The 27,441-nt window shown below is 42.3% G+C and overlaps 1 protein-coding gene across 1 annotated transcript in view; it reads left to right on the forward strand.

Moving 5' to 3' along the window:
- Positions 1-472: 472 nt before the first annotated feature.
- dnah7 (dynein, axonemal, heavy chain 7) overlaps positions 473-27,441 on the forward strand; it is a 210,130-nt gene continuing 183,161 nt past the window's right edge. Inside the window, exons 1-15 of the mRNA XM_039006214.1 lie at positions 473-484; positions 8,970-9,041; positions 9,281-9,383; positions 9,814-9,994; positions 10,143-10,233; positions 10,348-10,528; positions 10,706-10,778; positions 11,105-11,230; positions 11,397-11,516; positions 13,356-13,539; positions 13,627-13,806; positions 14,019-14,291; positions 14,781-14,908; positions 17,354-17,432; positions 26,657-26,881. Of these exons, the coding sequence (XP_038862142.1) occupies positions 473-484; positions 8,970-9,041; positions 9,281-9,383; positions 9,814-9,994; positions 10,143-10,233; positions 10,348-10,528; positions 10,706-10,778; positions 11,105-11,230; positions 11,397-11,516; positions 13,356-13,539; positions 13,627-13,806; positions 14,019-14,291; positions 14,781-14,908; positions 17,354-17,432; positions 26,657-26,881 (2,028 nt within the window). The remainder of the gene's footprint in view (positions 485-8,969; positions 9,042-9,280; positions 9,384-9,813; positions 9,995-10,142; positions 10,234-10,347; positions 10,529-10,705; positions 10,779-11,104; positions 11,231-11,396; positions 11,517-13,355; positions 13,540-13,626; positions 13,807-14,018; positions 14,292-14,780; positions 14,909-17,353; positions 17,433-26,656; positions 26,882-27,441) is intronic.

Raw genomic sequence — 27,441 nt, forward strand, 5'->3', positions numbered from 1 at the left:
GGGAAACATCTGAGTCTCGCGTAATTCCGTTATTATGGAATTGCCCTGAAGCCTCATGTACAGGAATAGGCGTGGTTGAGAGGAGGAGGCATGTCACGTCGCTTCCTTAGCAACCAAAATGGCAAGTGGCAACAGCTCGCTGTCGAGAAATATACTTACTTGGCTGATTTTAGCTATGAAAGAAACCAGATAACGCCACATTTGATGGGCAAACAATTGCTAGATACTTGTGAAAAAAAAAGAAGTTATTAGCAAGCTTTGCAAAGAAGGAACATGCAGGTTTCTTAGTTGTAGCGTTTTGCGAAAGTTGTGGTGACATTATTTTATGTGCTGCTAACGTTGCTACGTTACCTCCTCTAACTAACGTTAGCTGACTTCGACCAGTTCTTGAAACGGTTACAAAGTTAAATTTGTTTAAATACGGCAATCACTAGTATGTAGAGGATAACATAATTTCTTTACATTCTTCAACATGGAAACTCAGGTGAGTTTGCTCTAACATGACCCACATAATGTTAGCTAAGTTACTAAAGTTGGTTGAGATGGAACCTGAACGGAAAAAGTTGGTTGAGACGGAAATCCAACATATCAATTATAAATTTATAGACAAACTGGAATTAAAGCCAGACAAAGTCAGTGACACAGATGTAACAGTCCAAGTAGAAGACACATCAAACTCCTTCAAATGTTGATATTTGTTTGTGTTGACAACCAAACATAATTCAATTTTACTAAATATCTTTACATTTGAAATCAACCAGTGCTTGAAACCACGAGGCCGTTTTATTTATTTTTTTTGCGGTTGAATCCTGTGTTAAATTGAAACAATAGCTTTTGACTTTGTAAATAGCATTATTAATTTGCTGCTCTGTTAAACCTACTCTTTGGCATGACTCAACAATCATTCTCACATTGGTAATATTCATTGGAAAATATCAAAGCTAAACAGGGCTGGGCTTGGTTAAAACCATGGATGGAAGACCAAAAGGTAGCTTTAGATAGACACATTCTCCAGTAAGAGGTGCCTCCCAGCCTATTGTTAATTTTTTTCTGATAGTGTACATAACGTTGAGGATCTGACGTTGTCTTAAAGGTACAAATTAAACATATTTTATACAAGGTTTGTCTATGTTAAAATTTGGTTACCATGATGACATAATCCTGTGGTTGAAATTGAATCCTGAAAACAATTGACGTCTTCTGGCGGGGGGAGTTTTGTTAAGTGCGCCAACACTTGCCCTGAAAATTAACATGCATCACTTGCGGTACTGTTTTGGAAATATAAGGTCGGAACGTATCTTTCATATCAGCGAGAAATAGTTTTTGAAAAAAAAGGTCAAATGTACCTTTATAGGATTAACGTAAACTCGTACATCGCCTTGGTCTGTACAATTGGTCCATACAATTGCCCTTATTTTAGCCCTCCAAAAACATAATACTTCCAGATCAACTGTAATGTCAATACCTTTGTAAAGCACAATTTCTCCCCTTTCCAACAGAATCAATTACATGACCTAAACACTGCCCGTTTCTGCATAATTCAAGCAGGCAATGAGCCCCGTCGGGTCTTTTTAAAAATGGCGGGTGGGGAAGCAAAACTAATACGTGATAGTGAGAAGGACATATGTCGTGGGGGAAAATTGCTTTTTTCACTCGATCTGTCCAACTTATCGCCTCTAAAATGTAAATAAAACACTATAAAGAGTTTATATAATGTGTCATTACATACCTATTTGAAGGTTTGTGTCGAATTTGAATCGGGTTTTTAGGGCGGTGCTAAAGTGATCTTAGAAGTAAACAGCGGCTTTGAGAATGATGATCGCATGCAATGATGACGCAAAAAATGACTAGGTATCCCCCCTTACCCCCGTCACTGTCCATTTTTTGTTTTTAAACGATGAGAGAAGTGCTACACCTGGTGGAGAGAGATTGTAAGACAGAAATAGTTGCTTTATGCGTGCTGTACGTTACGACATGACACGTCAAGATATAACGGAGGGTCAGTTTTTTCAACTTTTCTCCAATACTATAGAGCCATTACCATGTCGATCAACGCTTGAATAGACACCTAGTTCACACCCCCGATTTTGAAGTCAACACAGTCGCTACAGTTCCATTAGTTTTCTTTGTAGCCTCGTTTGAATGTCGCGGTTACGCACATTTGTACGGAATGGGGTGAGTTTACGTTAGGGTTTCCACGGCCATATTTCAGAGTCGACTACCTATGCTAATGATATATCTGCAACTCTGAACAGCTGTGTGTAAACAGAAGGCCTGTTGTCACTGAAAAATACTGTCAGCGGCAACTGTGTTAAAACAGTTAAAACAGTGTACAGTAAGTGTATATTTTGCTTTGTGAAATTATTTTGATTTGATATCAAAGTAAAGGCCTTTATGTTTTTAGAACCGTACCGCAATTTTCGATTCATTTTTAGATGCAAACTCAGCAAAAAAAGAAACGACCTCTCACTGTCAACTGTGTTTATTTTCAGCAAACTTAACATGTGTAAATATTTGTCTGAACATAACAAGATTCAACAACTGAGACATAAACTGAACAAGTTCCACAGACATGTGGCTAACAGAAATTGAATAATGTGTTCCTGAACAAAGGGGGGGTCAAAATCAAAAGTAACAGTTAGTATCTGGTGTGGCCACCAGCTGCATTAAGTACTGCAGTGCATCTCGTCCTCATGGACTGCACCAGATTTGCCAGTTCTTGCTGTGAGATGTTACCCCCACTCCTCCACCAAGGCACCTGCAAGTTCCCAGACATTTCTGGGGGGAATGGCCCTAGCCCTCACCCTCCGATCCAACAGGTCCCCGACGTGCTCAATAGGATTGAGATCCGGGCTCTTCGCTGGCCAAGGCAGAACACTGACATTCCTGTCTTGCAGGAAATCACGCAGAGAATGAGCAGTATGGCTGGTGGCATTGTCATGCTGGAGGGTCATGTCAGGATGAGCCTGCAGGAAGGGTACCACATGAGGGAGGAGGATGTCTTCCCTGTAACGCACATCGTTGAGATTGCCTGCAATGACAACAAGCTCAATCCAATGATGCTGTGACACACCGCCCCAGACCATGACGGACCCTCCACCTCCAAATCCATCCCACTCCAGAGTACATTGCGGACAGTCTGAGCACTGATGGAGGGATTGTGCATTCCTGGTGTAACTCGGGCAGTTGTTGTTGATCTCATGTACCTGTCCCGCAGGTGTTATGTTTGGATGAACTAATCCTGTGCAGGTGTTGTTACACGTGGTTTGCCCCTGCGAGGACGATCAGCTGTCCGTCCTGTCTCCCTGTAGCGCTGTCTTAGGCGTCTCACAGTACGGACATTGCAATTTATTGCCCTGGCCACATCTGCAGTCCTCATGCCTCCTTGCAGCATGCCTAAGGCACGTTCACGCAGTTGAGCAGGGACCCTGGGCATCTTTCATTTGGTGTTTTTCAGAGTCAGTAGAAAGGTATTTTTAGTGTCCTAAGTTTTCATAACTGTGACCGTAATTGCCTACCGTCTGGAAGCTGACAGTGTCTTAACGACCGTTCCACAGGTGCCTGTTCATTAATTGTTTATGGTTCATTGAACAAGCATGGGAAACAGTGTTTAAACCCTTTACAATGAATATCTGTGAAGTTATTTGGATTTTTACGAATTATCTTTGAAAGACAGGGTCCTGAAAAAGGCACGTTTCTTTTTTTGCTGAGTTTAGTATTTGGCTGTTTGGCAGCCATAGCCAATTAGCCTCTAAACAGAACATGTAAGGTCCTTGGACTATAAGGAGTAATGTTAGGCTCCTTTTGTCCATTATTCAGCTAAGGAACAGCAGGACAGACTGTGGCTTAAAATGCATTTTGAAGCTACATTATTTGTTTACAAAGATTGAAATTACAACAAAAACATAAACATTTGCATAATATTGTTATGTACCCTATACAGTACCTTGGTACCTAGGCTGTATTTACATTCTTCAGCAATCAATGGATATACAGTCATTAAAAAAAGTAAATACACCCCCTGGAAAGTATTATTATTATATATTTTTTTTACATATTTGGACACATGGATATTTGAGCTAAATTCCATCGACATTCATCGATAAATGTAACCCAATTTAACAAATCACAACAACAACAAAAAACGTTGAAAATGTTTTGCAATTAAAATAAACAAAAATGCAATTTCCTTATGTGCAGAAAGTTAGTACACCCCTACCTTTACCATCACATAAAATGGTTAAAATTAGAATCAGGTGTACCAAAACAGGTGCTAATGATTAGAAAATCATTAGAGAGTAACTTGGTCTGGTTGGTTTTAACCATTTGGGTGTGTGATAACACATCATGCCACTATCAAAATAGCTATCCAAGGCCCTTAGAATAAATATTATTGATGCCCATGAGTCGGGAGGAATTACAAATATATTGCCAAGCATTTCGAAGTACATCATTCCACTGTCCGATAGATCATCTGCAAATGGAGAAAATTTCAGACCACTGGCAATCTACCTAGGACAGGTCGTCCCACCAAATTCAGCCTAATAGCTGACCGAAAGATGCTCATAGAAGTCTTAAAGAACCCCAGGGTAACATCAAGGGATCTACAGGCCTCTCTTGCCACAATCAATGTCGAAGTGCATTAGTCAACTGTCAGAAAGAGACTGGACAAACTTGGCCTACATGTGAGGTCAGGCAGGAAGAAGCCTCTGCTCTCAAGAAAGAATATCAAGACACAACTGACATCTCCAGACAACATCTGGGTAAAGACCAAACTACTGGAACAATGTGATCTGGACAGGCGAAAACAAAACACTGCCTTTGAACAGAAGAACCTCATACCAACAGTAACGTGTGGAGGCGGTGGCATTATGGTTTGGGGCTGCTTTGCTGCCTCAGGGCCTGGCCAACTTGCCATCATTGAGTCAACCATGAATTCCATATTGTACCAGAGAATTATTGAGGAGAATGTGAGGCCATCTGTCAAAAAGCTGAAGCTGAACCGGACATGGATCTTGCAACAGGACAATGATCCAAAACACAAGCAAAGCTAAAACAGAATGTCTCAAAAAGAAGAAATGTGGGGTTGTGGAATGGCCGAGTCAAAGCCCAGATCTCATTCCTGTCAAAATGCTGTGGGTGGACTTGAAGCGGGCCGTGTATGCAAGAAAGCCCTCGAACATGACACAATTGAATCAGTACTGTAAAGAAGAATGGGCAAAAATGCCTCCCAGTCGATGTAAAAGACTGATACAGTTACTAGAAACGGCTACAATAAGTTATTTCAGCCAAAGGGGGCAACACCAGCTATTGAAACTAATGGTGTACTTATTTTTTTCTGCATTTCTTTTGATTTTCAATTAATAAAGTATAATCTTTAATAAATACATTTAATAAATCGATTAATAAAGTATAATCTTATATATATATATATATCCATCACTACTTTATACACTGCTCAAAAAAATAAAGGGAACACTTAAACAACACAATGTAACTCCAAGTCAATCACACTTCTGTGAAATCAAACTGTCCACTTAGGAAGCAACAATGATTGACAATATATTTCACATGCTGTTGTGCAAATGGAATAGACAAAAGGTGGAAATTATAGGCAATTAGCAAGAAACCCCCAAAAAAGGAGTGATTCTGCAGGTGGTGACCACAGACCACTTCTCAGTTCCTATGCTTCCTGGCTGATGTTTTGGTCACTTTTGAATGCTGGCGGTGCTCTCACTCTAGTGGTAGCATGAGACGGAGTCTACAACCCACACAAGTGGCTCAGGTAGTGCAGTTCATCCAGGATGGCACATCAATGCGAGCTGTGGCAAAAAGGTTTGCTGTGTCTGTCAGCGTAGTGTCCAGAGCATGGAGGCGCTACCAGGAGACAGGTCAGTACATCAGGAGACGTGGAGGAGGCCGTAGGAGGGCAACAACCCAGCAGCAGGACCGCTACCTCCGCCTTTGTGCAAGGAGGTGCACTGCCAGAGCCCTGCAAAATGACCTCCAGCAGGCCACAAATGTGCATGTGTCTGCTCAAACGGTCAGAAACAGACTCCATGAGGGTGGTATGAGGGCCCGACGTCCACAGGTGGGGGTTGTGCTTACAGCCCAACACCGTGCAGGACGTTTGGCATTTGCCAGAGAACACCAAGATTGGCAAATTCGCCACTGGCGCCCTGTGCTCTTCACAGATGAAAGCAGGTTCACACTGAGCACATGAGCACATGTGACAGACGTGACAGAGTCTGGAGACGCCGTGGAGAACGTTCTGCTGCCTGCAACATCCTCCAGCATGACCGGTTTGGCGATGGGTCAGTCATGGTGTGGGGTGGCATTTCTTTGTGGGGCCGCACAGCCCTCCATGTGCTCGCCAGAGGTAGCCTGACTGCCATTAGGTACCGAGATGAGATCCTCAGACCCCTTGTGAGACCATATGCTGACACATGCACATTTGTGGCCTGCTGGAGGTCATTTTTCAGGGCGCTGGCAGTGCACCTCCTTGCACAAAGGCGGAGGTAGCGGTCTTGCTGCTGGGTTGTTGCCCTCCTACGGCCTCCTCCACGTCTCCTGATGTACTGGCCTGTCTCCTGGTAGCGCCTCCATGCTCTGGACACTACGCTGACAGACACAGCAAACCTTTTTGCCACAGCTCGCATTGATGTGCCATCCTGGATGAACTGCACTACCTGAGCCACTTGTGTGGGTTGTAGACTCCGTCTCATGCTACCACTAGAGTGAGAGCACCGCCAGCATTCAAAAGTGACCAAAACATCAGCCAGGAAGCATAGGAACTGAGAAGTGGTCTGTGGTCACCACCTGCAGAATCACTCCTTTTTTGGGGGTGTCTTGCTAATTGCCTATAATTTCCACCTTTTGTCTATTCCATTTGCACAACAGCATGTGAAATTTATTGTCAATCAGTGTTGCCTCCTAAGTGGACAGTTTGATTTCACAGAAGTGTGATTGACTTGGAGTTACATTGTGTTGTTTAAGTGTTCCCATCATTTTTTTGAGCAGTGTATATAGTATATATACACACACACAGTACCAGTCAAAAGTTTGGACACATCCAGGGTTTTTCTATATTTCTACTATTTAATACATTTTAGAATAATAGTGAAGACACAAATAACACATATGGAATCATGTAGTAACCAAAAAAGTGACAATTCTTCAAAGTAGCCACCCGTTGCCTTGATGACAGCTTTGCACACTCTTGGCATTCTCTCAACCAGCTTCACCTGGAATGCTTTTCCAACAGTCTTGAAGGAGTTCCCACATAATATGCTGAGCACTTGTTGGCTGCTTTTCCTTTACTCTGCGGTCCAACTCATCCCAAACCATCTCAATTGGTTTGAGGTCGGGTGATTGTGTATACCAGGTCATCTGATGTAGCACTCCAACACTCTCCTTCTTGGTCAAATAGCCCTTACACAGCCTGGAGGTTGGTTGGGTCATTGTCCTGTTGAAAAACAAATGATAGTCCCACTAAGCGCAACCCAGATGGGATGGCGTATCGCTGCAGAATGCTGCGGTAGCCATGCTGGTTAGGTGTGCCTTGAATTCTAAATATATCACTGACAGCGTCACCAGCAAAGCACCCCCACACCTTCTCCTCCATTCTTCACGGTGGGATCCAATTGAGTGGTCCTGCGGAGATCATCCATTCACCTACTCTGCATCTCAAAAAGACACTGCGGTTGGAACCAAAAATCTCAAATTGGACAAATTTTCACCTGTCTAAAGTCCATTACTCGTGTTTCTTGGCCCAAGCAAGTCTCTTCTTCTTATTGGTGTCCTTTCGTAGTGGTTTCTTTGCAGCAATTCGAGCATGAAGGCCTGATTCACGCTGTCTCCTCTGAACAGTTGATGTTGAGATGTATCTGTTACTTGAACTCTGTGAAGCATTTATTTTGGCTGCAATTTCTGAATCTGGTAACTCTAATGAACTTATCCTCTGCAGCAGAGGTAACTCTGGGTCTTCCTTTCCTGTGGCGGTCCTCATGAGCGCCAGTTTCATCATAGCGCTTGATGGCTTTTGTCACTGCACTTCAAGAAACATTCAAAGTTCTTGACATTTTCTGGATTGACTGACCTTAAATTTCTTAAAGTGGTGATGGACTGTCATTTCTCTTTGCTTATTTGAACTGTTCTTGCCGTAATTTGGACTTGGTCTTTTACCAAATAGGGTTATTTGGTAAAACAACACAACTGATTGGCTCAAATGCATTAAGAAGGAAAGAAATTCCACAAATTAACTTAACTGTGCACACCTGTTAATTGAAATGCATTCTAGGTGACTACCTCATGAAGCTGGTTGAGAGATTGCCAAGAGTGTGCAAAGCTTTTTTGGTTACTACATGATTCCATATGTGTTATTTCGTAGTTTTGATGTCTTCACTATTATTCTACAATGTAGAGAATAAAAAAATCCCATAATGTCAAGCAAAGAGGCACTGAGTTTGAAGTTAGGCCGTGAAATACATCCACAGGTACACCTCCAATTGACTCAAATTATGTCAATTAGCCTATCAGAAGCTTCTAAAGCCATGACATCATTTTCAGGAATTTTCCAAGCTGTTTAAAGGCACAGTCAACTTAGTGTATGTAAACTTCTGACCCACTGGAATTGTGATACAATTAAATAATTTGTAAATAATTGTTGGAAAAAATACTTGTGTCATGCACAAAGTAGATGTCCTAACCGACTTGCCAAAACTATAGTTTCTTATTTTTAATACATTTGCAAAAATGTTGAAGAACCTGTTTTCACTTTGTCATTATGGGGTATTGTGTATAGATTGATGATGGGGAACATTTAATTTAATCAATTTTAGAAAAAGGATGTAACAAAATGTGGAAAAGGTCAGGGGATCTGAATCATTTCCGATTGTTACTCAGTGACATTTGTCATGTCCAGCTAGCCACCTAGGTCCGAATGACAATGTTCAACGTTCTCTTCACAGAAGTCTTTGCATAATAAGAAGCTGACCAAGATCCCTGACAGTCCAAACCGCCTCCTACCACAACTTCCACAGGTACGCTGCCTAACATCAGTCTCCCAGGCTTTGGCAATTGCTAACCAGTAAGCCTATGTAGCAGACAAGTTTGTCCAATATAGACTAAGCATAATGTCTTGGCTTTGCTTCATAGAAAGTGTGGGTGGTGTAACTCAAATAACTAACCATCTAATTGTTACATTTCCAATTATTTTAATTTATTAGTCCCGTACTCTCTCGTTTTGCACTAAACTATTCAATTATATCTGTCTTCAAAGATCCGCTCCAAACCCCAGTGGCAGGAGACAGCTCCTGCCTTTGTCCTGCAGCCGCCAGTCAGAGGAGAGTCCCATGGCTTTGGGGCGGCAGTTAGACTGTCCAGTAAGTTATGTTCTCACTGATGTAGCAAATTGGACATAGTTTCAACTTCGTTATAGTTTTCAAAACATAATTAACCAAAGGTGACTCTAATGGAGAACAGCATATTGTATGTTGCAATCAATGAGTAGACATAGCTCCTTACAATAAGAACAATACTTTTTGAACATACACACACCCTCCACAAACTGTAAATTGAGTGGTAAAAAAATTATGGATTTTATAACTGACTTCCCTCACCATGTTTTTTTCTTAGCCTCACATACTGTAACTGCGTGGAATATATTCCCATCACCCCAATGCCCCATATGTTTCTTTGTGACCTATATGATAAAGTCCATCCACTGTAACTGTGTGGAGAAGGCAATACTATGCTTTATAATCCCCCCTATAAGTGTCTTATGTGACCTATAATGACGTGTTTCCACTGTAGGAGATGTGCTGGGTGGAGGGTCGGGGACCAGGCGTTACCAGAGCCTGAGCAGAGGCCTGGAGGACTCCCAGAGCAGAGAGGCTGGCCTGTCATCAGAGTCCTCCAAACATCGCAGCAGTAGCCACACTCAGCCCAAAAAAGACCGGGAGCAGTTCCGCAGTGCCCTGGTCGGCATAATCCTGTGAGTCCAATCAAATAATCAATCAATCCATACATTGCCTATTCATCTCCATCCATCCAAGCATCCACACACCGACTCACCTGACGTTCGGTAGCACTTTTCACTGAAATACAACATTCTCCTTTCACCAAATTACCCCGTGTTTCAGGCAGCATGAGTCTGCCAGTGGCAAAACCATTGTGGAGGACAGTCAGCCCCCTACCTGTGGGTCCCCCACAGCTACAGAGAAGGATATCCTGGTAAGGGAAGGTGACATTTTTGGGTATATTGTTAATTAATAGGTCCAAAAATGAATGTAGCAACTGTGGATTAGCTCTTTAATGTGTCTTATCTTTTTATGTCCACCTTGTCAGAGATATTACTATTACATCCGCAATGGGATCGACACAGAGCATGTGGCAGCCATGGAGGACTCTTGGCTGGAGAATGTTCTGGACCTGGTGCCCACTCACCTGAAGAGGCTGACTAGGACCATAGAGCTGCTATCAGACGAGATGAAGGAGGACTACCTGCTCAGTGTGAAGAAAGCCATTGGTACCTAACCCAACACAAATCCATCTTTGTTCTTTAAATTATCATTAAGGCATATCTGTCTGTAGACTCAGATTTTTCTCTAGGTTCTGTTCTAAAATGTGCATATCTATTATTAGCCTTTTGCTGCACAGTCTTGCTTTTTAATTAGTCATGTTGTTTTGTTGCTGCTGTTTGCAGTGGATTTCGTACTTCGGGACCCGAGGGAAAACGATGAAGACAAGGTCAAAGATGTTCCTCCTCACAGAGTTGAGTAAGTCCCATAAAATGGAGAGAGAATGTGACAATGTGTGCAGTACTTTGAAACACACTTGGTCCTATTACATGGACAAGAAACCACATGGGCTCAGATTAATTGCCTATAGAAAAAAAGGAATGTCTCCTGAGTGTTTTGTTGCTCCCGAACTTGGTTGTTTAATAAAGCAACATTTTGACCGTCGTGGTCTTCAGTTACTTGACAAAGACCATGTTGGTTGAAATGTTCTAATTATCCTTTTTTGGTCAAATTGTATTCCTCTTAAAAATATTAAACTTCTTCTTATCCTCTTTTCCTTGCTGTACATAATTTTCACTCTTAAGAATGGAGGTGGTCCCTAAACCATGGAACAAATCATTCCTTTATGCCCAAAAGAGGATGAGAGACAAGCTGCATTCCATCAACCCCACTATGCTATCAGTGCTGGACCTGTGGCATGTGTCTTTCAAGTGAGTACACTTCTATCCTACCATCCTATTCTCATAGTCTTATTTCTTTCTATATTTTTCTTCTCTTTCACTGTCCCAAGCCTTTATATTCAGTATTGTCATCTTTTCTGCTCTATGTCTGCCTCTATTTTTCTTTAATCTCTCACCCCCTGCGTTCTCCTTGTAGGAAGATGCGTCTCATCGATGTTGAGGAGTTCCAGAACAGGCAGGAGTCCATGGAGCTCTCCATCTTCCAGCATCTAGTCACCAGACACATTGAGTGTGCCAAGGACATCCTCCTCAAAAAGTATGAGTACATGTAATAGAGTAGGTTCCCACTGGGCTAGAACCAGTGACCTGCATACTAACACTTTACACTTACATTTCCTGTCACCTCACAAAAGCCATGTCCCTTGCTGAAAAAGGAAACAACTACTTCAGGTCTCAGGAGGATTGATGTCACTTGCAGTATGAATACTACAAGTGCACTGCTAACTAGCAAGCGATTCCACATGGACTTTTGTTAGGTTCTGACAAACAGAGTGAAAAACTAGCAGACAAGTAGTCAAAGCTCAAACCATGTTTATTCACCCACTGGACATGTTTACACAAGCACATATATTTATACCCTCCTAGGCGGAGTCCACTCCTTGCACCTCTAGACAGTCAATACATCTCTGTTGCTAGGCAAAACCTTAAGTGGTGACTGTTCCTTCTCACTTCATCTGACCTGACCTCGGCCCGAATCCTCACTCCTTCTTAATTCACGGCTGTCCTACCTTATCTGTTACTGAAACCAGACGGTTACCATTTTCCTCTCCTTATAGGATTCTTGAGATTTAACAATAACATGTTCTAACAGAATGTAAGCTCTGCACTCCTCCTTCCTCACTCAGTAACTTTCCATACACCTAGTTGTTATCCCTCCATTGACCTCAACATATACATTCATTATACAGCAATCAAATAAGTTCTAAGTTCTAATATGGTAACATGAAAAAGCATATTTCAAGCTATAATCCAACACTTGATACCAGTGGAGGCTGCTGAGGGGAGGACGGCTCATTATAATGGCTGGAACGGAGCAAATGGAATGGCATCAAACACATGGAAACCATAGGTGTTTCTCAAAATGCATACTACTGTGCTCTGAGCATGCAAATTGGGGCCATGGCAGGGTCAGAGTATGAGTAAAAATCAAGGCATGTGAAATGGAGCATGCATTCGAGAAGCGTACTTCGTTTGTAAATATTTTGAAGCATGCATCGATGCAAGCTTCAACGGAAAGTATGCAAAGAAATATGACGCAGCAAAGTAAAAAATGACGCATGATTTCTTGAAATCAATGGTGGACATTATATGAGCTGAAGCGATAATGAAATGCTGACTATTCACATGTCATATGTTGCCTGACAACAATATTTTATCTTGATACGTTAATAAATGCATGCTGTGTTAGTTTTGGCATGTTTACCTGCCTACGTACCGTAGATCGCAAGGTCATGAGTCAATAGGGCTGTCTAGCTACTACTGTTAGCTAGCCAGAAAGCCACGAAGAATTGACATCTATCTTGCATAATATTCATTTTTTTGTTCATTTTTACTTGTTAAACAACCTGACTAGATAGATTTTTACGATTCACATATAGCTAGCTGATAGTTATGAAGTAAAACGGTTGCTTTGTGTATATTTTGTTTCGTCTATTGTTGCCATTGTCCTCGCTGGAAGAAGGTTCAGTGAATGGGGAGGTGAAACGTGAGGTAATACAGTAGGGGGAGTGCGAGTGCTTCTGAAATGTAATGTTTTATGCATTCTCCACACTCTCGTCTTCACAAGAACTTACTCAAGAGAACATCGTCGGAGATTACACTCAGCGCATGAGAGTGTGGAGCACAGTAGAATGCATATTGAGAAACACCCCATGTGTTATTTGATACCATTCCACTTATTCCGCGCCAACCATTACCATGAGCCCGTCTTCCTCAGTTAAGGTCCCACCAACCTCCTGTGCTTGATACTACCAAACACCTAAAAATAACTGTAACAGGCTTCCGAGGTGGCATGTCAGTGAAAAGTAGCATTTTAGCCGGGCTGTGTCTTGTCTTCCATTCCTATCCTATAACCTAACTTTGTTTTTATGAATAGGTGGTTTCCCGAAGTTCAGCACATTTACTACCAGGGGAACAAACGCAAGCTGGTCCCCAGCAACACCAACGCAGCCAAACTGCAGTCCTTCTTCAACTGTGTGGCTGCCCTGATGGCCTCACAGCTCCAGAGTCTAGCACTGGAGTCCATCCAGGATTACACACACCTCATTTCCCAGGACCCGGTAACTACAATACACACACGCACACACACACACACACACACACTCAGTGTATGCCAGTCATTTTGATTTTAGGGTCCTATCTCCCAGTACTCGGTGAGGGCCTATGAGCACCCTGGCTTTGTCCTGCGTCTGATCCTGGATGAGAATGACATCAAGTTTGAGCCTGACTTCAAAGACTTTGAGGTCATCCTTCTCAACGTCTACGACATCATGCTGAAATCCATCAGCTTGGTGCCGCGCGTGGAGACCAAGCTCTACTCAGAATGGGTAATATATATATATATATATATATATATATGTGTGTGTGTGTCTGTGTGTTGGGATGACAGTGCCACTGTGTATCTCTTTGGCTTGAATTGAAGAAGTAGACATCCTACTGTGTTTGTGTGTCTTACCCTCACAATTTACGGCACGAGTATAAGACTTAACACCCATCATATCACCTCATCCACCTTCCATCCTACAACACTCTTCCCAAGCCGGGCTGCCAGAGCGGGAGCACACTCAAGCCCATCGTCCTCCCGGAGATCATGCAGGCCCAGCAGGACGAGGTGAGGAGGGTAATCTGGGAGGAGAGCGCCGGGCCTCTGGACCATGTGCGACTCTACGACAAGTACGCTCCCCTGGTGTCCCAGCAGGCCCAGGATGACGTGGAGCAGTTCCTCCGCGAGCAGCATTCCTTCCCGGAGATCATGATGGAGGTCACCCGTTACCAACAGCTGGCAGATGAGATCCAGTACAGCTCCAGCAAGGTGTGGATCTAGTTTAGACCAATGTTACATTTTAGCCCATTTTAAAGATACCCTATGGAAGTTGAATTGCTCATTTTGGCCTCTACCCTTCCCACCATACGCCTCTTTAACAGAGTTACGTAAAATAAGTATGCCTACATTCAAAAGTAAATTCAACTAAGGAAGGTGAAACACATTTTATCTTTATTGAGGACATTTAGGCCTGGAAAATGGTAAATATACGAAATGGGGATATACTCAATAGATACTGGGTGCCTGAGGGTATGGACTGTTTGGATTTGTTTGGAGGATATGCTTCACTGCAGTCATTTAGAGCAGTGATAGGCTATTGCAACCACTGTTGGTATTGAGCTTGATAAAGTGTTGCTAGGATTTAGAGTTACAACACTAGTTTCAAGCAGCATTGTTAACAAGCTTTGGTCATTCAAACATGGTTTGCAATAGAGATTTTCCATTGTCTTCTCTTCCTTGCCATATTGTGCACAACAGGTGGTGCGCCTGGGTATGTTTGAAGTGCACTGCCACGAACTGATCCGTGCCCTGGTGAAGCGTGCCGAGGGACTGCGGCAACATCTGGTCACACATATGTTGGAAAACCACCAGGAAATGAACAAGAAGTGAGTCACTTTACTACCCTGTGAAGATTCCCATTCTCTCAGAATGAACTTTAGGCCTAAACAAAGCACACACAAAAATCATCCCTGAGACCATTGCAGAAAGTGCTCTGTCAGAGTGAAGGTTCTCCTCAAGAAATACCTTGGGCATAAAAATACGTTCTGCAATCAAACTTCTCACTTTTGACTAGGGATGCACGATATATCGGGGAACATATCGGAATCGGACGATATTAGCTAAAAATGCCATCATCGGTATCGGCCAATGTCTAGTTTAACGCCCGATGTGAAAAACCGATGTCAAAGCTGACGTTCATACCTATATAACGAAGGTACGTGACGTCACGACGCCACGTAAAATGTTGCGCTATACGTGCAACACAGCATTCATAAACTAGCCCACAATGTCTGCTGTGAGGATCGAGCAGTCAACATGTCAAGCAGTCATTTGAAAGAGTAACAACATTTTAGCGAGACAACTCAAAGGTGAAAACCATTAAAGCCAAGATAATGGAATTCATTGCCCTTGACAATCAACCGTTCTGTCGAGCACCAGTTAACACTACAAAGTGCGCTATTTTTCCGATGTTGTCCTACCGGAGTTACACAGTAATATCGTCACTGCTATTAGCTTCACAACATACATACTATGGAACGCCGTTTGGATCTTTGCTTGTCAAAAAAGATACAGTAGTACTGTCAAAGCTGTACAAAAAAGTCAGCAAACACCGGCCACGAACGATGTGTTTACAATACCGCGTTGGTAATAAAGCATAATTTGTTCGACTGCAACTCCTGGGGTAGCTAGCTTTAGCTTGGTACCTAGCTAGCACCAATACAACCAGCCTGAAAACAATGACCAGTAAAAACTGAAGTCATTTTCATTATTCTTAGCAATGATTTATGAATCCTTGTAAGTATTAGCTGGGTTGCCACTTGTTGTTCGCCTACTGAAATTGAACTTCAGTCCATGAAAATAAATAGCTAGCCAGCTAATTAACCCTGTTGCCCAAAGCTAACGTTTTAAGCAGCCAGCTAGCTTCATCTGGCTAGTGAGGCTCGACCGGACCAGGTTATGTGTTGTGAAGCTAGCCACAATAAGAATTAGGCACAAAAGTGGAATTTGCGGTTTGCCGTCAAAATAAAAGTATGTCATTGACAGTGTTGCAAATGAATACAAATAGTAGAATTATGCCATACTTTTATGAAGGCTAATCCTTATTGTGGCTAGCTTCACATAGATGGGTCCGACCACCATTAATCAAATAAGGACTGTATTATAAATTAGGGTTATTTTAGAGGATGACACCTAGCTAACTATAGCTACTGAAACAGATTATTTCGTTTTGCTATGTTTTTGGGGAAGAACATTGTTTGCATCCATGAGCTAGCTAGCTTTTTTTTATGACCAGCACTGTAGGTGCGCGAGACAACTTTAACAGCATCATAGCATACGTATCGATGAATCGTTGTGACAAATACGAGTGATAGTGTAATCAATGTGTAATAACTACGTAAAAAATGTATGAATGCTTTAAATTATTATGTGACGTGCAGTCATATTCAGGTCCTGATTGGTCAACAATCTTATTTGACATGTCAAATAGTGTTAATTAGTATGTTTTGTGACACGCAAAGACCCAGACGGCGTTCCATATAAATCCTGGTTGAGAATGAAATGACTGAACAAATGAACAATGAATCATCACAGCAAGTAACTTAAAGAAATAGGTTTTGATTATGTTTTACTGGTAATGGGGACATGCCAACAAAATAACTTTTTGGTCAGTTGTGTGTGTAACCTTTATTTAACTAGGCAAGTCACTTAATAAAAAGTTGTTATTTACAATTATGACCTACCCCCGGCCAAACCGGGCGACGCTGAGCCAATTGTGGGCCACCCTGTGGGACTCCCAATCACGGCCAGATGTGACACAGCCTGGATTCGACCCAGAGACTTTAGTGAGGCCTCTTGCACTGAGATGCAGTGCCTTAGACCGCTGCGTCCATGTGTGTGTGTTAATGCTTAAAAGGCCGCTAAAATTTTAAATATCGGTTATCAGTATTGGGTTTTTTTTGGCAAGGAAATTATCGGATATCGGTATCGGGCCAAAATGTCATATCGGTGCATCACTACTTTTGACCAATACCAAATAGAGTGCAGGACCTTAGCTGACCCCACTTCGTGAACAAGTATTATTTTTTTTACAAAAACAAGTGTTATAGCCCTACATTATTGACCTTTAAATCACAATACCATTCAGAGCTCCCTGTAAAGTGCTATCATTCATTAGTCAGACTTTCATGCTCTGGCCTGGCTGTGCTGCCAACGACTCTGAGTTCGCTCTAATATGGTCTGACTGCAGGCTCTGTGATGAATTACCAGATCCCCTGTGTGTGCATGCGTGTGTTTGTGTCCTGTGTGTGCCTGCGTGTGTGTGACTGCAGGCTCTGTGATGAATTTGAGAAGATCGCAGACAATGCACTGAGCACCCCTCCCAACACACAGGAACTGATGGAGCTCAAGGTAAGGTCCCTCATTACACTCGCTGCTGCTGCTGTAGTGTGTATCATGAGTGATTCGAAACCCAGACATAAAATACCATGATTTGGGGGATTTCCACAGAATGTAAACTATAGAACAGTCCTTTGGAGGAAGGATTGTTAACAGATTTGACATTTGTATCTAAAAGAATAATCGAAAAATAATTATAACCAAAGTTACTGGAATCTTGAGTAATTTTGGTAATTAACAGAAAATCTATACCAATAGTTGCGGTAAAGAGGTCAATCGAACTTGACCAAAACAATGGAATTGCCATGGAAACACGTGGAGGAAAGATCCTGAATCTCCTCATTGCCCCCCAGAAAAAGTAGCCTACATTTAGGCTATTGTTTAATATGTGTATTTCACATCATGTTGACGTAAAAATCGGAGTAAAATGCTTGTAAGGATGTCAACCCCAACGCATGTTCATGTCATCGTCACCAATCAACTGCATTATGGTTAAAAACGACTTTGACTACCACCAACGATTTCTGTATGCTAGCTATGCTAACCAGCTTATTGACAGGTTGTTTGTTTAGCAATAAAAACAATGTGCGCCCAACCATGGGACACAACAGATGATGTTGACTTAGATTGTTGACAACGTGTAAGCTATATTTCGTCTCCAATGTTTGTTGAAAAGACAAATACATTTGCACAATGACCACTCGTTGTTTCTCAAATACATTGTTAGTTGTTGGTTAGCTAGCTAATTTTAGCCATATTAGCATTGACATGAAATCAGTCAAAACACCTCAAAACAAGACATGATCTCAATCGTGGACTACAGGAAAAGGAGGGTCGAACACGCCCCCATTCATATGGACGGGGCTGTAGTGGGGCGGGTCGAGAGTTTCAAGTTCCTTGGTGTCCACATCACCAACAAACTATCATGGTCTAAACACACCAAGAAAGTTGTGAACAGGGCACGACAACATCTTTTCCCCCTCAGGAGACTGAAAAGTTTTGGCATGGGTCTCCAGATCCTCAAAAAGTTCTACAGCTGCACCATCAAGAGAATCCTGACCCGTTGCGTCACCGCCTGGTATGGCAACAGCTCGGCATCCAACCGTAAGGCGCTACAGAGGGTTGTGCGTATGGCCCAGTACACCACTGGTGCCAAGCTTCCTGCCATCTAGGACCTATATATTAAGCGGTGTCAGAGGAAGGCCCAAAAAATGGTCAAAGTCTCCGGTGACTCTAAGTCCTAGACTGTTCTCTCTGCTACTGCACGGCAAGCGGTAGCGTAGCGCCAAGTCTAGGTGCAAAAGGCTCCTTAACAGCTTCTATTCCCAAGCCGTAAGAGTGCTGAACAATTATTCAAATAGCCACCCGGACTATTTACATTAATACCCCCCCTTTGTTTTTACACTGCTGCTACTCGCTGTTTATTAACTATGCTAAGGGATTGTAAAGTAAGCATTTCACCTGTTGTATTCGGCGCATGTGACAAATAAAATTAGATTTGACTTGATAACAAGATGACGCAAGCCACTTACGATTCCCCACATTGCAGTTTCTTGTCATTCTTGCTAGGAATCTGGCCATCCAGAATCACAACAACAGGCAGACTTCTGCCCCATGGAAGCACGCACATTGTTTTCGTCACGTTGTCAGCCAACCCATTTATAGGAATGGTAGTTAACATTTAGAAGAAGTGTCTGCTAAATGCTATGCACCGAAAACAGCCAAATACACTGCTCAAAAAAATAAAGGGAACACTTAAACAACACAATGTAACTCCAAGTCAATCACACTTCTGTGAAATCAAACTGTCCACTTAGGAAGCAACACTGATTGACAATAAATTTCACATGCTGTTGTGCAAATGGAATAGACAAAAGGTGGAAATTATAGGCAATTAGCAAGACACCCCCAAAAAAGGAGTGATTCTGCAGGTGGTGACCACAGACCACTTCTCAGTTCCTATGCTTCCTGGCTGATGTTTTGGTCACTTTTGAATGCTGGCGGTGCTCTCACTCTAGTGGTAGCATGAGACGGAGTCTACAACCCACACAAGTGGCTCAGGTAGTGCAGTTCATCCAGGATGGCACATCAATCCGAGCTGTGGCAAAAAGGTTTGCTGTGTCTGTCAGCGTAGTGTCCAGAGCATGGAGGCGCTACCAGGAGACAGGCCAGTACATCAGGAGACGTGGAGGAGGCTGTAGGAGGGCAACAACCCAGCAGCAGGACCGCTACCTCCGCCTTTGTGCAAGGAGGTGCACTGCCAGAGCCCTGCAAAATGACCTCCAGCAGGCCACAAATGTGCATGTGTCTGCTCAAACGGTCAGAAACAGACTCCATGAGGGTGGTATGAGGGCCCGACGTCCACAGGTGGGGGTTGTGCTTACAGCCCAGCACCGTGCAGGATGTTTGGCATTTGCCAGAGAACACCAAGATTGGCACATTCGCCACTGGCGCCCTGTGCTCTTCACAGATGAAAGCAGGTTCACACTGAGCACACGAGCACATGTGACAGACGTGACAGAGTCTGGAGACGCCGTGGAGAACGTTCTGCTGCCTGCAACATCCTCCAGCATGACCGGTTTGGCGATGGGTCAGTCATGGTGTGGGGTGGCATTTCTTTGTGGGGCCGCACAGCCCTCCATGTGCTCGCCAGAGGTAGTCTGACTGCCAATAGGTACCGAGATGAGATCCTCAGACCCCTTGTGAGACCATATGCTGACACATGCACATTTGTGGCCTGCTGGAGGTCATTTTGCAGGGCTCTGGCAGTGCACCTCCTTGCACAAAGGCGGAGGTAGCGGTTCTGCTGCTGGGTTGTTGCCCTCCTACGGCCTCCTCCACGTCTCCTGATGTACTGGCCTGTCTCCTGGTAGCGCCTCCATGCTCTGGACACTACGCTGACAGACACAGCAAACCTTCTTGCCACAGCTCGCATTGATGTGCCATCCTGGATGAACTGCACTACCTGAGCCACTTGTGTGGGTTGTAGACTCCGTCTCATGCTACCACTAGAGTGAGAGCACCACCAGCATTCAAAAGTGACCAAAACATCAGCCAGGAAGCATAGGAACTGAGAAGTGGTCTGTGGTCACCACCTGCAGAATCACTCCTTTTTTGGGGGTGTCTTGCTAATTGCCTATAATTTCCACCTTTTGTCTATTCCATTTGCACAACAGCATGTGAAATTTATTGTCAATCAGTGTTGCTTCCTAAGTGGACAGTTTGATTTCACAGAAGTGTGATTGACTTGGAGTTACATTGTGTTGTTTAAGTGTTCCCTTTATTTTTTTGAGCAGTGTATATCAAAATCGGACTTAAGTGCCTGTTGTAATACATAAATCTTGAAGGATTTGACGAATATCCACTTTGTTATACCAGATTGTTTGAATGTGCGCCAATATGCTCAATGGAATGATCTGCGCTCCATTGACTCCTTTACTGCATCTACAGTTCAAGTCGGAAGTTTACATACACCTTAACCAAATACATTTAAACAAAAATTTTCACAATTCCTGACATTTAATCCTGGTAAAAATTAGGATCACCACTTTATTTTAAGAATGTGAAATGTCAGAATAATAGTAGAGAGAATGATTTCTTTCAGCTTTTATTTCTTTCATCACATTCCCAGTTTACATACACTCAATTAGTATTTGGTAGCATTGTCTTTAAGATTGTCTTTTGTCTTTGTCTTTAAAATGTTTAACTTGGGTCAAACGTTTCGGGTAGCCTTCCACACGCTTCCCACAATAAGTTGGGTGAATTTTGGCCAATTCCTCCTGACAAACCTAACTGAGTCAGGTTTGTAGGCCTCCTTGCTCGCACACGCTTTTTCATTTCTGCCCACAAATGTTCCATGGGATTGAGGTCAGGGCTTTGTGATGGCCACTCCAATACCTTGACTTTGTTGTCCTTAAGCTATTTTGCCACAACTTTGGAAGTATGCTTGGGGTCATTGTCCATTAGGAAGACCCATTTGCGACCAAGCTGTAACTTCCTGACTGATGTCTTGAGATGTTGCTTCAATATATCCACATCATTTTCTTTCCTCATGATGCCATCTATTTTGTGAAGTGCACCAGTCCCTCCTGCAGCAAAGCACCCCCACAACATGATGCTGCCACCCCTGTCCTTCACAGTTGGGATGGTGTTCTTCGGCTTGCAAACCTCCCCCTTTTTTCTCCAAACATAACGATGGTGATTATGGCCAAACAGTTTTATATTTGTTTAATCAGACCAGAGGACATTTCTCCAAAAAGTATGATCTTTGTCCCTATGTGCAGTTGCAAACCGTAGTCTGGATTTTTTGTGGCGGTTTTGGAGCAGTGGCTTCTTCCTTGCTGAGCGGCCTTTCAGGTTATGTTGATATAGGACTCGTTTTACTGTGGATATAGATACTTTTGTACCTGTTTCCTCCAGCATCTTCACAAGGTCCTTTGCTGTTGTTCCGGGATTGATTTGCACTTTTCGCACCAAAGTACGTTCATCTCTAGAAGACAGAATCCGTCTCCTTCCTGAGCGGCATGACGGCTGCGTGGTCCCATGGTGTTTATACTTGCTTAATATTGTTTGTACAGATGAATATGGTACCTTCAGGCGTTTGGAAATTGCTCCCAAGGATGAACCAGACTTGTGGAGGTCTACAATTTATTTTCTGAAGTCTTCTTTTGATTTTACCATGATATCAAGCAAAGAGGCACTGAGTTTGAAGGTATGGAGGTATGATGTCAATTAGCCTATCAGAAGCTTCTAAAGCCATGACATCATTTTCTGGAATTTCCCAAGCTGTTTAAAGGCACAGTCAACTTAGTGTATGTAAACTTCCGACCCACTGGAATTGTGATAGTGAATTTTAATTGAAATAATCTGTGTAAACAATTTTGGGAAATATTACTTGTGTCATGCTCAAAGTAGATTTCCTAACCGACTTGCCAAAACTATAGTTTGTTAACAAGACATTTGTGGAGTTGTTGAAAAACTAATTTTAATGACTCTAACCTAAGTGTATGTAAACTTCCGATTTCAACTGCTTGTATCATATCTTTGGTAATTTATGATTGTATATACAGTCGTGGCCAAAAGTTGAGAATGACACAAATATTAATTTCCACTAAGTTTGCTGCCTCAGTGTCTTTAGATATTTTTGTCAGATTTTACTGTGGAATACTGAAGTATAATTACAAGCATTTCATAAATGTCAAAGGCTGTTATTGATTTCATGAAGTTGATGCAAAGAGTCAATATTTGCAGTGTTGACCCTTCTTTTTCAAGACCTCTGCAATCCGCCCTGGCATGCTGTTAATTAACTTCTGGGCCACATCCTGACTGATGGCAGCCCATTCTTGCATAATCAATGCTTGGAGTTTGTCAGAATTTGTGGGTTTTTGTTTGTCCACCCGCCTCTTGAGGATTGACCACAAGTTCTCAATTGGATTAAGGTCTGGGGAGTTTCCTGGCCATGGACCCAAAATATCGATGTTTTGTTCCCCGAGCCACTTAGTTATCACTTTTGCCTTATGGCAAGGTGCTCCATCATGCTGGAAAAGGCATTGTTCGTCACCAAACTGTTCCTGGATGGTTGGGAGAAGTTGCTCTCGGAGAATGTGTTGGTACCATTCTTTATTCATGGCTGTGTTCTTAGGCAAAATTGTGAGTGAGCCCACTCCCTTGGCTGATAAGCAACCCTACACATGAATGGTCTCAGGATGCTTTACTGTTGGCATGACACAGGACTGATGGTAGCGCTCACCTTGTCTTCTCCGGACAAGCTTTTTTTCCGGATGCCCCAAACAATTGGAAATGGGATTCATCAGAGAAAATTACAGTCCTCAGCAGTCCAATCCCTGTACCTTTTGCAGAATATCAGTCTGTCCCTGATGTTTTTCCTGGAGAGAAGTGGCTTTTTTGCTGCCCTTCTTGACACCAGGCCATCCTCCAAACGTCTTCGCCTCACTGTGCGTGCAGATGCACTCACACCTGCCTGCTGCCATTCCTGAGCAAGCTCTGTACTGATGGTGCCCAGATCCCGCAGCTGAATCAACTTTAGGAGACGGTTCTGGTGCTTGCTGGACTTTTTTGGGCACCCTGAAGCCTTCTTCACAATAATTGAACCGCTCTCCTTGAAGTTCTTGATGATCCGATAAATGGTTGATTTAGGTGCAATCTTGCTGGCAGCCCTTTTTGTGCAAAGCAATGATGACGGCACGTGTTTCCTTGCAGGTAACCATGGTTTACAGAGAAAGAACATTGATTCCAAGCACTACCCTCCTTTTGAAGCTTCCAGTCTGTTATTCGAACTCAATCAGCATGACAGCGTGATCTCCAATCTTGTCCTCGTCAACAATCACACCTGTGTTTAAAGAGAATCACTGACATGATGGCAGGGCTGAAATGCAGTGGAATTTTTTTGGGGGGGATTCAGTTAATTTGCATGGCAAAGAGGGACTTTGCAATTGATCTGATCACTCTTCATAACATTCTGGAGTATATGCAAATTGCTATCATACAAACTGAGGCAGCAGACTTTGTGAAAATTAATATTTGTGTAATTCTCAAAACCTTTGGCCACGACTGTACGTATAATATGTATTTTCAATTGTAGTATGCATTGTTTATATCTGTCTACATATTGTTCACGAGTTTCTAGTAGATAGAACATATGGTTGAAGAGAAAATATCCTAATTGATGAAAAAAGCATCTAATTAACAATGGCATTACCTTTGCACCTCGTCCAACTATTTACTTTTTTCACAACTGCCACTAGTTTGACGCCAAAACATTGACAACAAATACATACTGACATAGTAAAATAAATGTGTAAAAAAATGTGAACGATTTAAGCAACAAAATATTATGACCACATCACTGAAAGATAAGACTCCCAGGAACATTGCCCATAAGCCTAATTTGAACAGAGTGTAGAAGACCAGGCACTAAATCAGACTGGGGGAATAAGAACATCATTCATGATGTTCTCTTCTACACAGAAGATCATACAAAATTATTGCCTGATGATTTTCCTAACTTCCTAATACCTTTCTGATGGATTTTAGTCACTTCAAACCATACTTCCTTCATATTGAAATACGGTCAAAAGTACTGTCAGACTGATTTGTAATAGACAATCATCGTCCCAATTAAAAAAGTAAACATTGGCTGTTGATTACATCCCTTTTTTTACATTGTGGTTTATATTTAAATGGGGTCGCGGGACAAAAAGGTTTGGTAGCCCCTGCTCTACGGGGCATATCAAAGTTCCAGAGTGGGATCTCTGCTGCTTTTAGAGTTAGAATCCAATTTGTAAACATTACCAACATTTATTGGTTATCATACAAGGCAACATGTTTCTTTAGATTGCAGGAAATGGCAGTTACATGTGTTCAAAAAAATCTCTGAGTCCAAAGTGGCACTGCCCACCTCCGGGCCTCCCCCCAGCCATACTCAGCAGCACCACCTTCTTAAATTATCCCAGGGAGAACTCTGGCATTAAAAATAGTCCCCCTCTGCTGGTGATTTGCAGGGTGTCCAGTGATACAAGTAAAAGGAGGGCTGTAATAGGTTTTATTGCCTACTATGCCAATTTCTCCATATATAATGGGCCATAACTTTAAAACTCGCTGATATCCCACTCTGGAACTTTGATATGCCAGTAGAGTTTACTTTGTTCAACAATATATTGAAAAATGTGCCAAATCAATAGACAAATATTCTCAATATTAGGGATGTTAACGTTTAACCGTTAATTGGTTAGACAGCAAAAATACATTTGACCGGTCATGCTTATCAGTATAGGTTAATTTGCATAATTTAGCATAATTTTATTTTTCACACACGCACAGCATACAGAGTCTAGTTTGAGGAGCGGATTAGCCTACCACCTGTCAGACAGTGAAAGTATCTCCTCAAAAAGCCTGTAGGCTACTGGAGTGAAACCATTCATAAATCTCTTCTCGTAAAGCGCGCCTCCCATTCTCCATTCGGATGCATAGGCTACTATAGCCTGCCTACCGTTTACTATCAGTTAGTCATCCACCAGTGCAGTGCTTAATTTGAACAGGATCCGGCACCTCTCAAATTTGACTTTGTTTGTTCCTGCACCTATTTGCCCCTAATTCGGTACCTCTCGCAACATGATTTATTAATTATTTCACTGTTCGCACTGTAGACATTCTAATAATAGCGACCAGCATTAAATGAAGTTACTTCCTCGTTATTTCTCCCACCCACCAGAAAGACCATCATGTAAAAGCGTTGTGATCCTTCTATGTAATCATCCTATCCTTCCACACTGATTCCAGACCTACTCTCTTATTTGTACATAGAGGTTATGGGGAGTGCCAGTGGGTTAACATCTTCTACCCCCAAGCCATAAGACTGCTGAACCGCTAATCAAAAGGCTACCCGGACTATTTGCATAGTCCCCCCCAATCTTTTTTTTTTTACGCTGCTGCCACTCGCTCTTTTTTACTGTGCATAGCATAGTCACCTTACCCCTACCTACATGTACAGTACCAGTCAAAAGTTTGAACACACCTTCTCATTCCAGGGTTTTTCTTTATTTTAATTTAATATTTTCTACTTTGTAGAATAAAAGTAAAGACATCAAAACTATAAAATAACACATTTGGAATCATGTAGTAACTAAAAAAGTGTTGAACAAATCAAAATGTATTTTATATTAGTGATTCTTCAAAGTAGCCAACCTTTGCCTTGATGACAGCTTTGCACACTCTTGGCATTCTCTCAACCAGCATCATGAGGTCATCACCTGGAATTCATTTCGATTAACAGGTGGGGGTGGTATAGATAGCCCTATTTGGTAAAAGACCAAGTCCATTTTATGGCAAGAACAGCTCAAATAAGCAGAAACAGTTCAGTGAGTTTTATTCAAAAGTCCTACATTTTTCTATTTTGAGTCTGGTCGTCAGTCAGTTTCCTTGGGATTCATTAAAACAAGTCGCACATTTGGTAAACAAAATAGCTGTCTAACTAAGTCCAGCATTATTACACCTCAGCATTGTCTAATTTGATTGTTGTGTACTAATTATTTGATAAATAATACATACCATATCGAGTGGTTACCATTTATTTTGAGAAATGTTAAAGTACTTGAAAGTGTTACCCTTGTCATTTCCTAATGAACCTCACAAATACATCTGTAAATAAAAGTAAGCATCACTATGACCTTCTAGTTTTCTATTCCCAGAATTTACCACATTCTATCCCACTTTACCAGGCGTTTGTGGACAAGGTGGAGGCTACAGAGATGCCCCTCCTGGAGACCAAGCTGTCAGAGTCCAAGACCCGTCTGTGTTTCCTAGTGGACTATGTCACCTTCTCCCCTGTGGACATGCGCCTCAACCGGCAGACCTTCCAGTGGCACACACGAATGCCCTCCATCTTCGAGGAGCACCGGCAGATCACCAGGGAGAAGACAGAGCAGTACCAGGGTGGCCTTAAGGTCAGTTAGACAGAGGGAGGGAGAGTGGAAGTTAAAAAAAAAACATATTGGGTGTATTCATTAGTGCACCTTGTAGTAAAACACTGCAACTGAAAACAACAATTAGCGTTTATTATTGGACCAGGTCCAGGTAGTCCCTCCCTGTTTCACTCTGTTTTCGTCAGTTTGGTGCCTGATGAACATGACCCTGATAATCTGTCTAAGCCACTCTTGAAAGTTAACAGTACACCAAACCCTCACAATAACCTAAAACAACCAATTATCCTCCACCTCACATCAATGACATACAGTACTTTGCATTAAAATGACCTTGCAACAAAACTCCCAGCATAAATCACTACAGATCACCATTAATTTAAAAAGTTGTCATGTCCAGACCATTTATTAACTTCTATTTATTCAGGGTAGCCCAATTGAGACCACAGTCTCATTCCCAATGGTGCCCTGAGTACAAACATTGTCTCACAAACAGGAAGAAAAATGTACCTTACAAATAAAACCAGAAGAATATAAATAACCACAAGGCACAACCTCAACACCACAATGTCAACAAATAAACC

The sequence above is a fragment of the Salvelinus namaycush genome, chromosome 13 (genome assembly GCF_016432855.1).
Source record: "Salvelinus namaycush isolate Seneca chromosome 13, SaNama_1.0, whole genome shotgun sequence".
In the NCBI taxonomy this organism is placed as follows: Eukaryota; Metazoa; Chordata; class Actinopteri; order Salmoniformes; family Salmonidae; genus Salvelinus; species Salvelinus namaycush.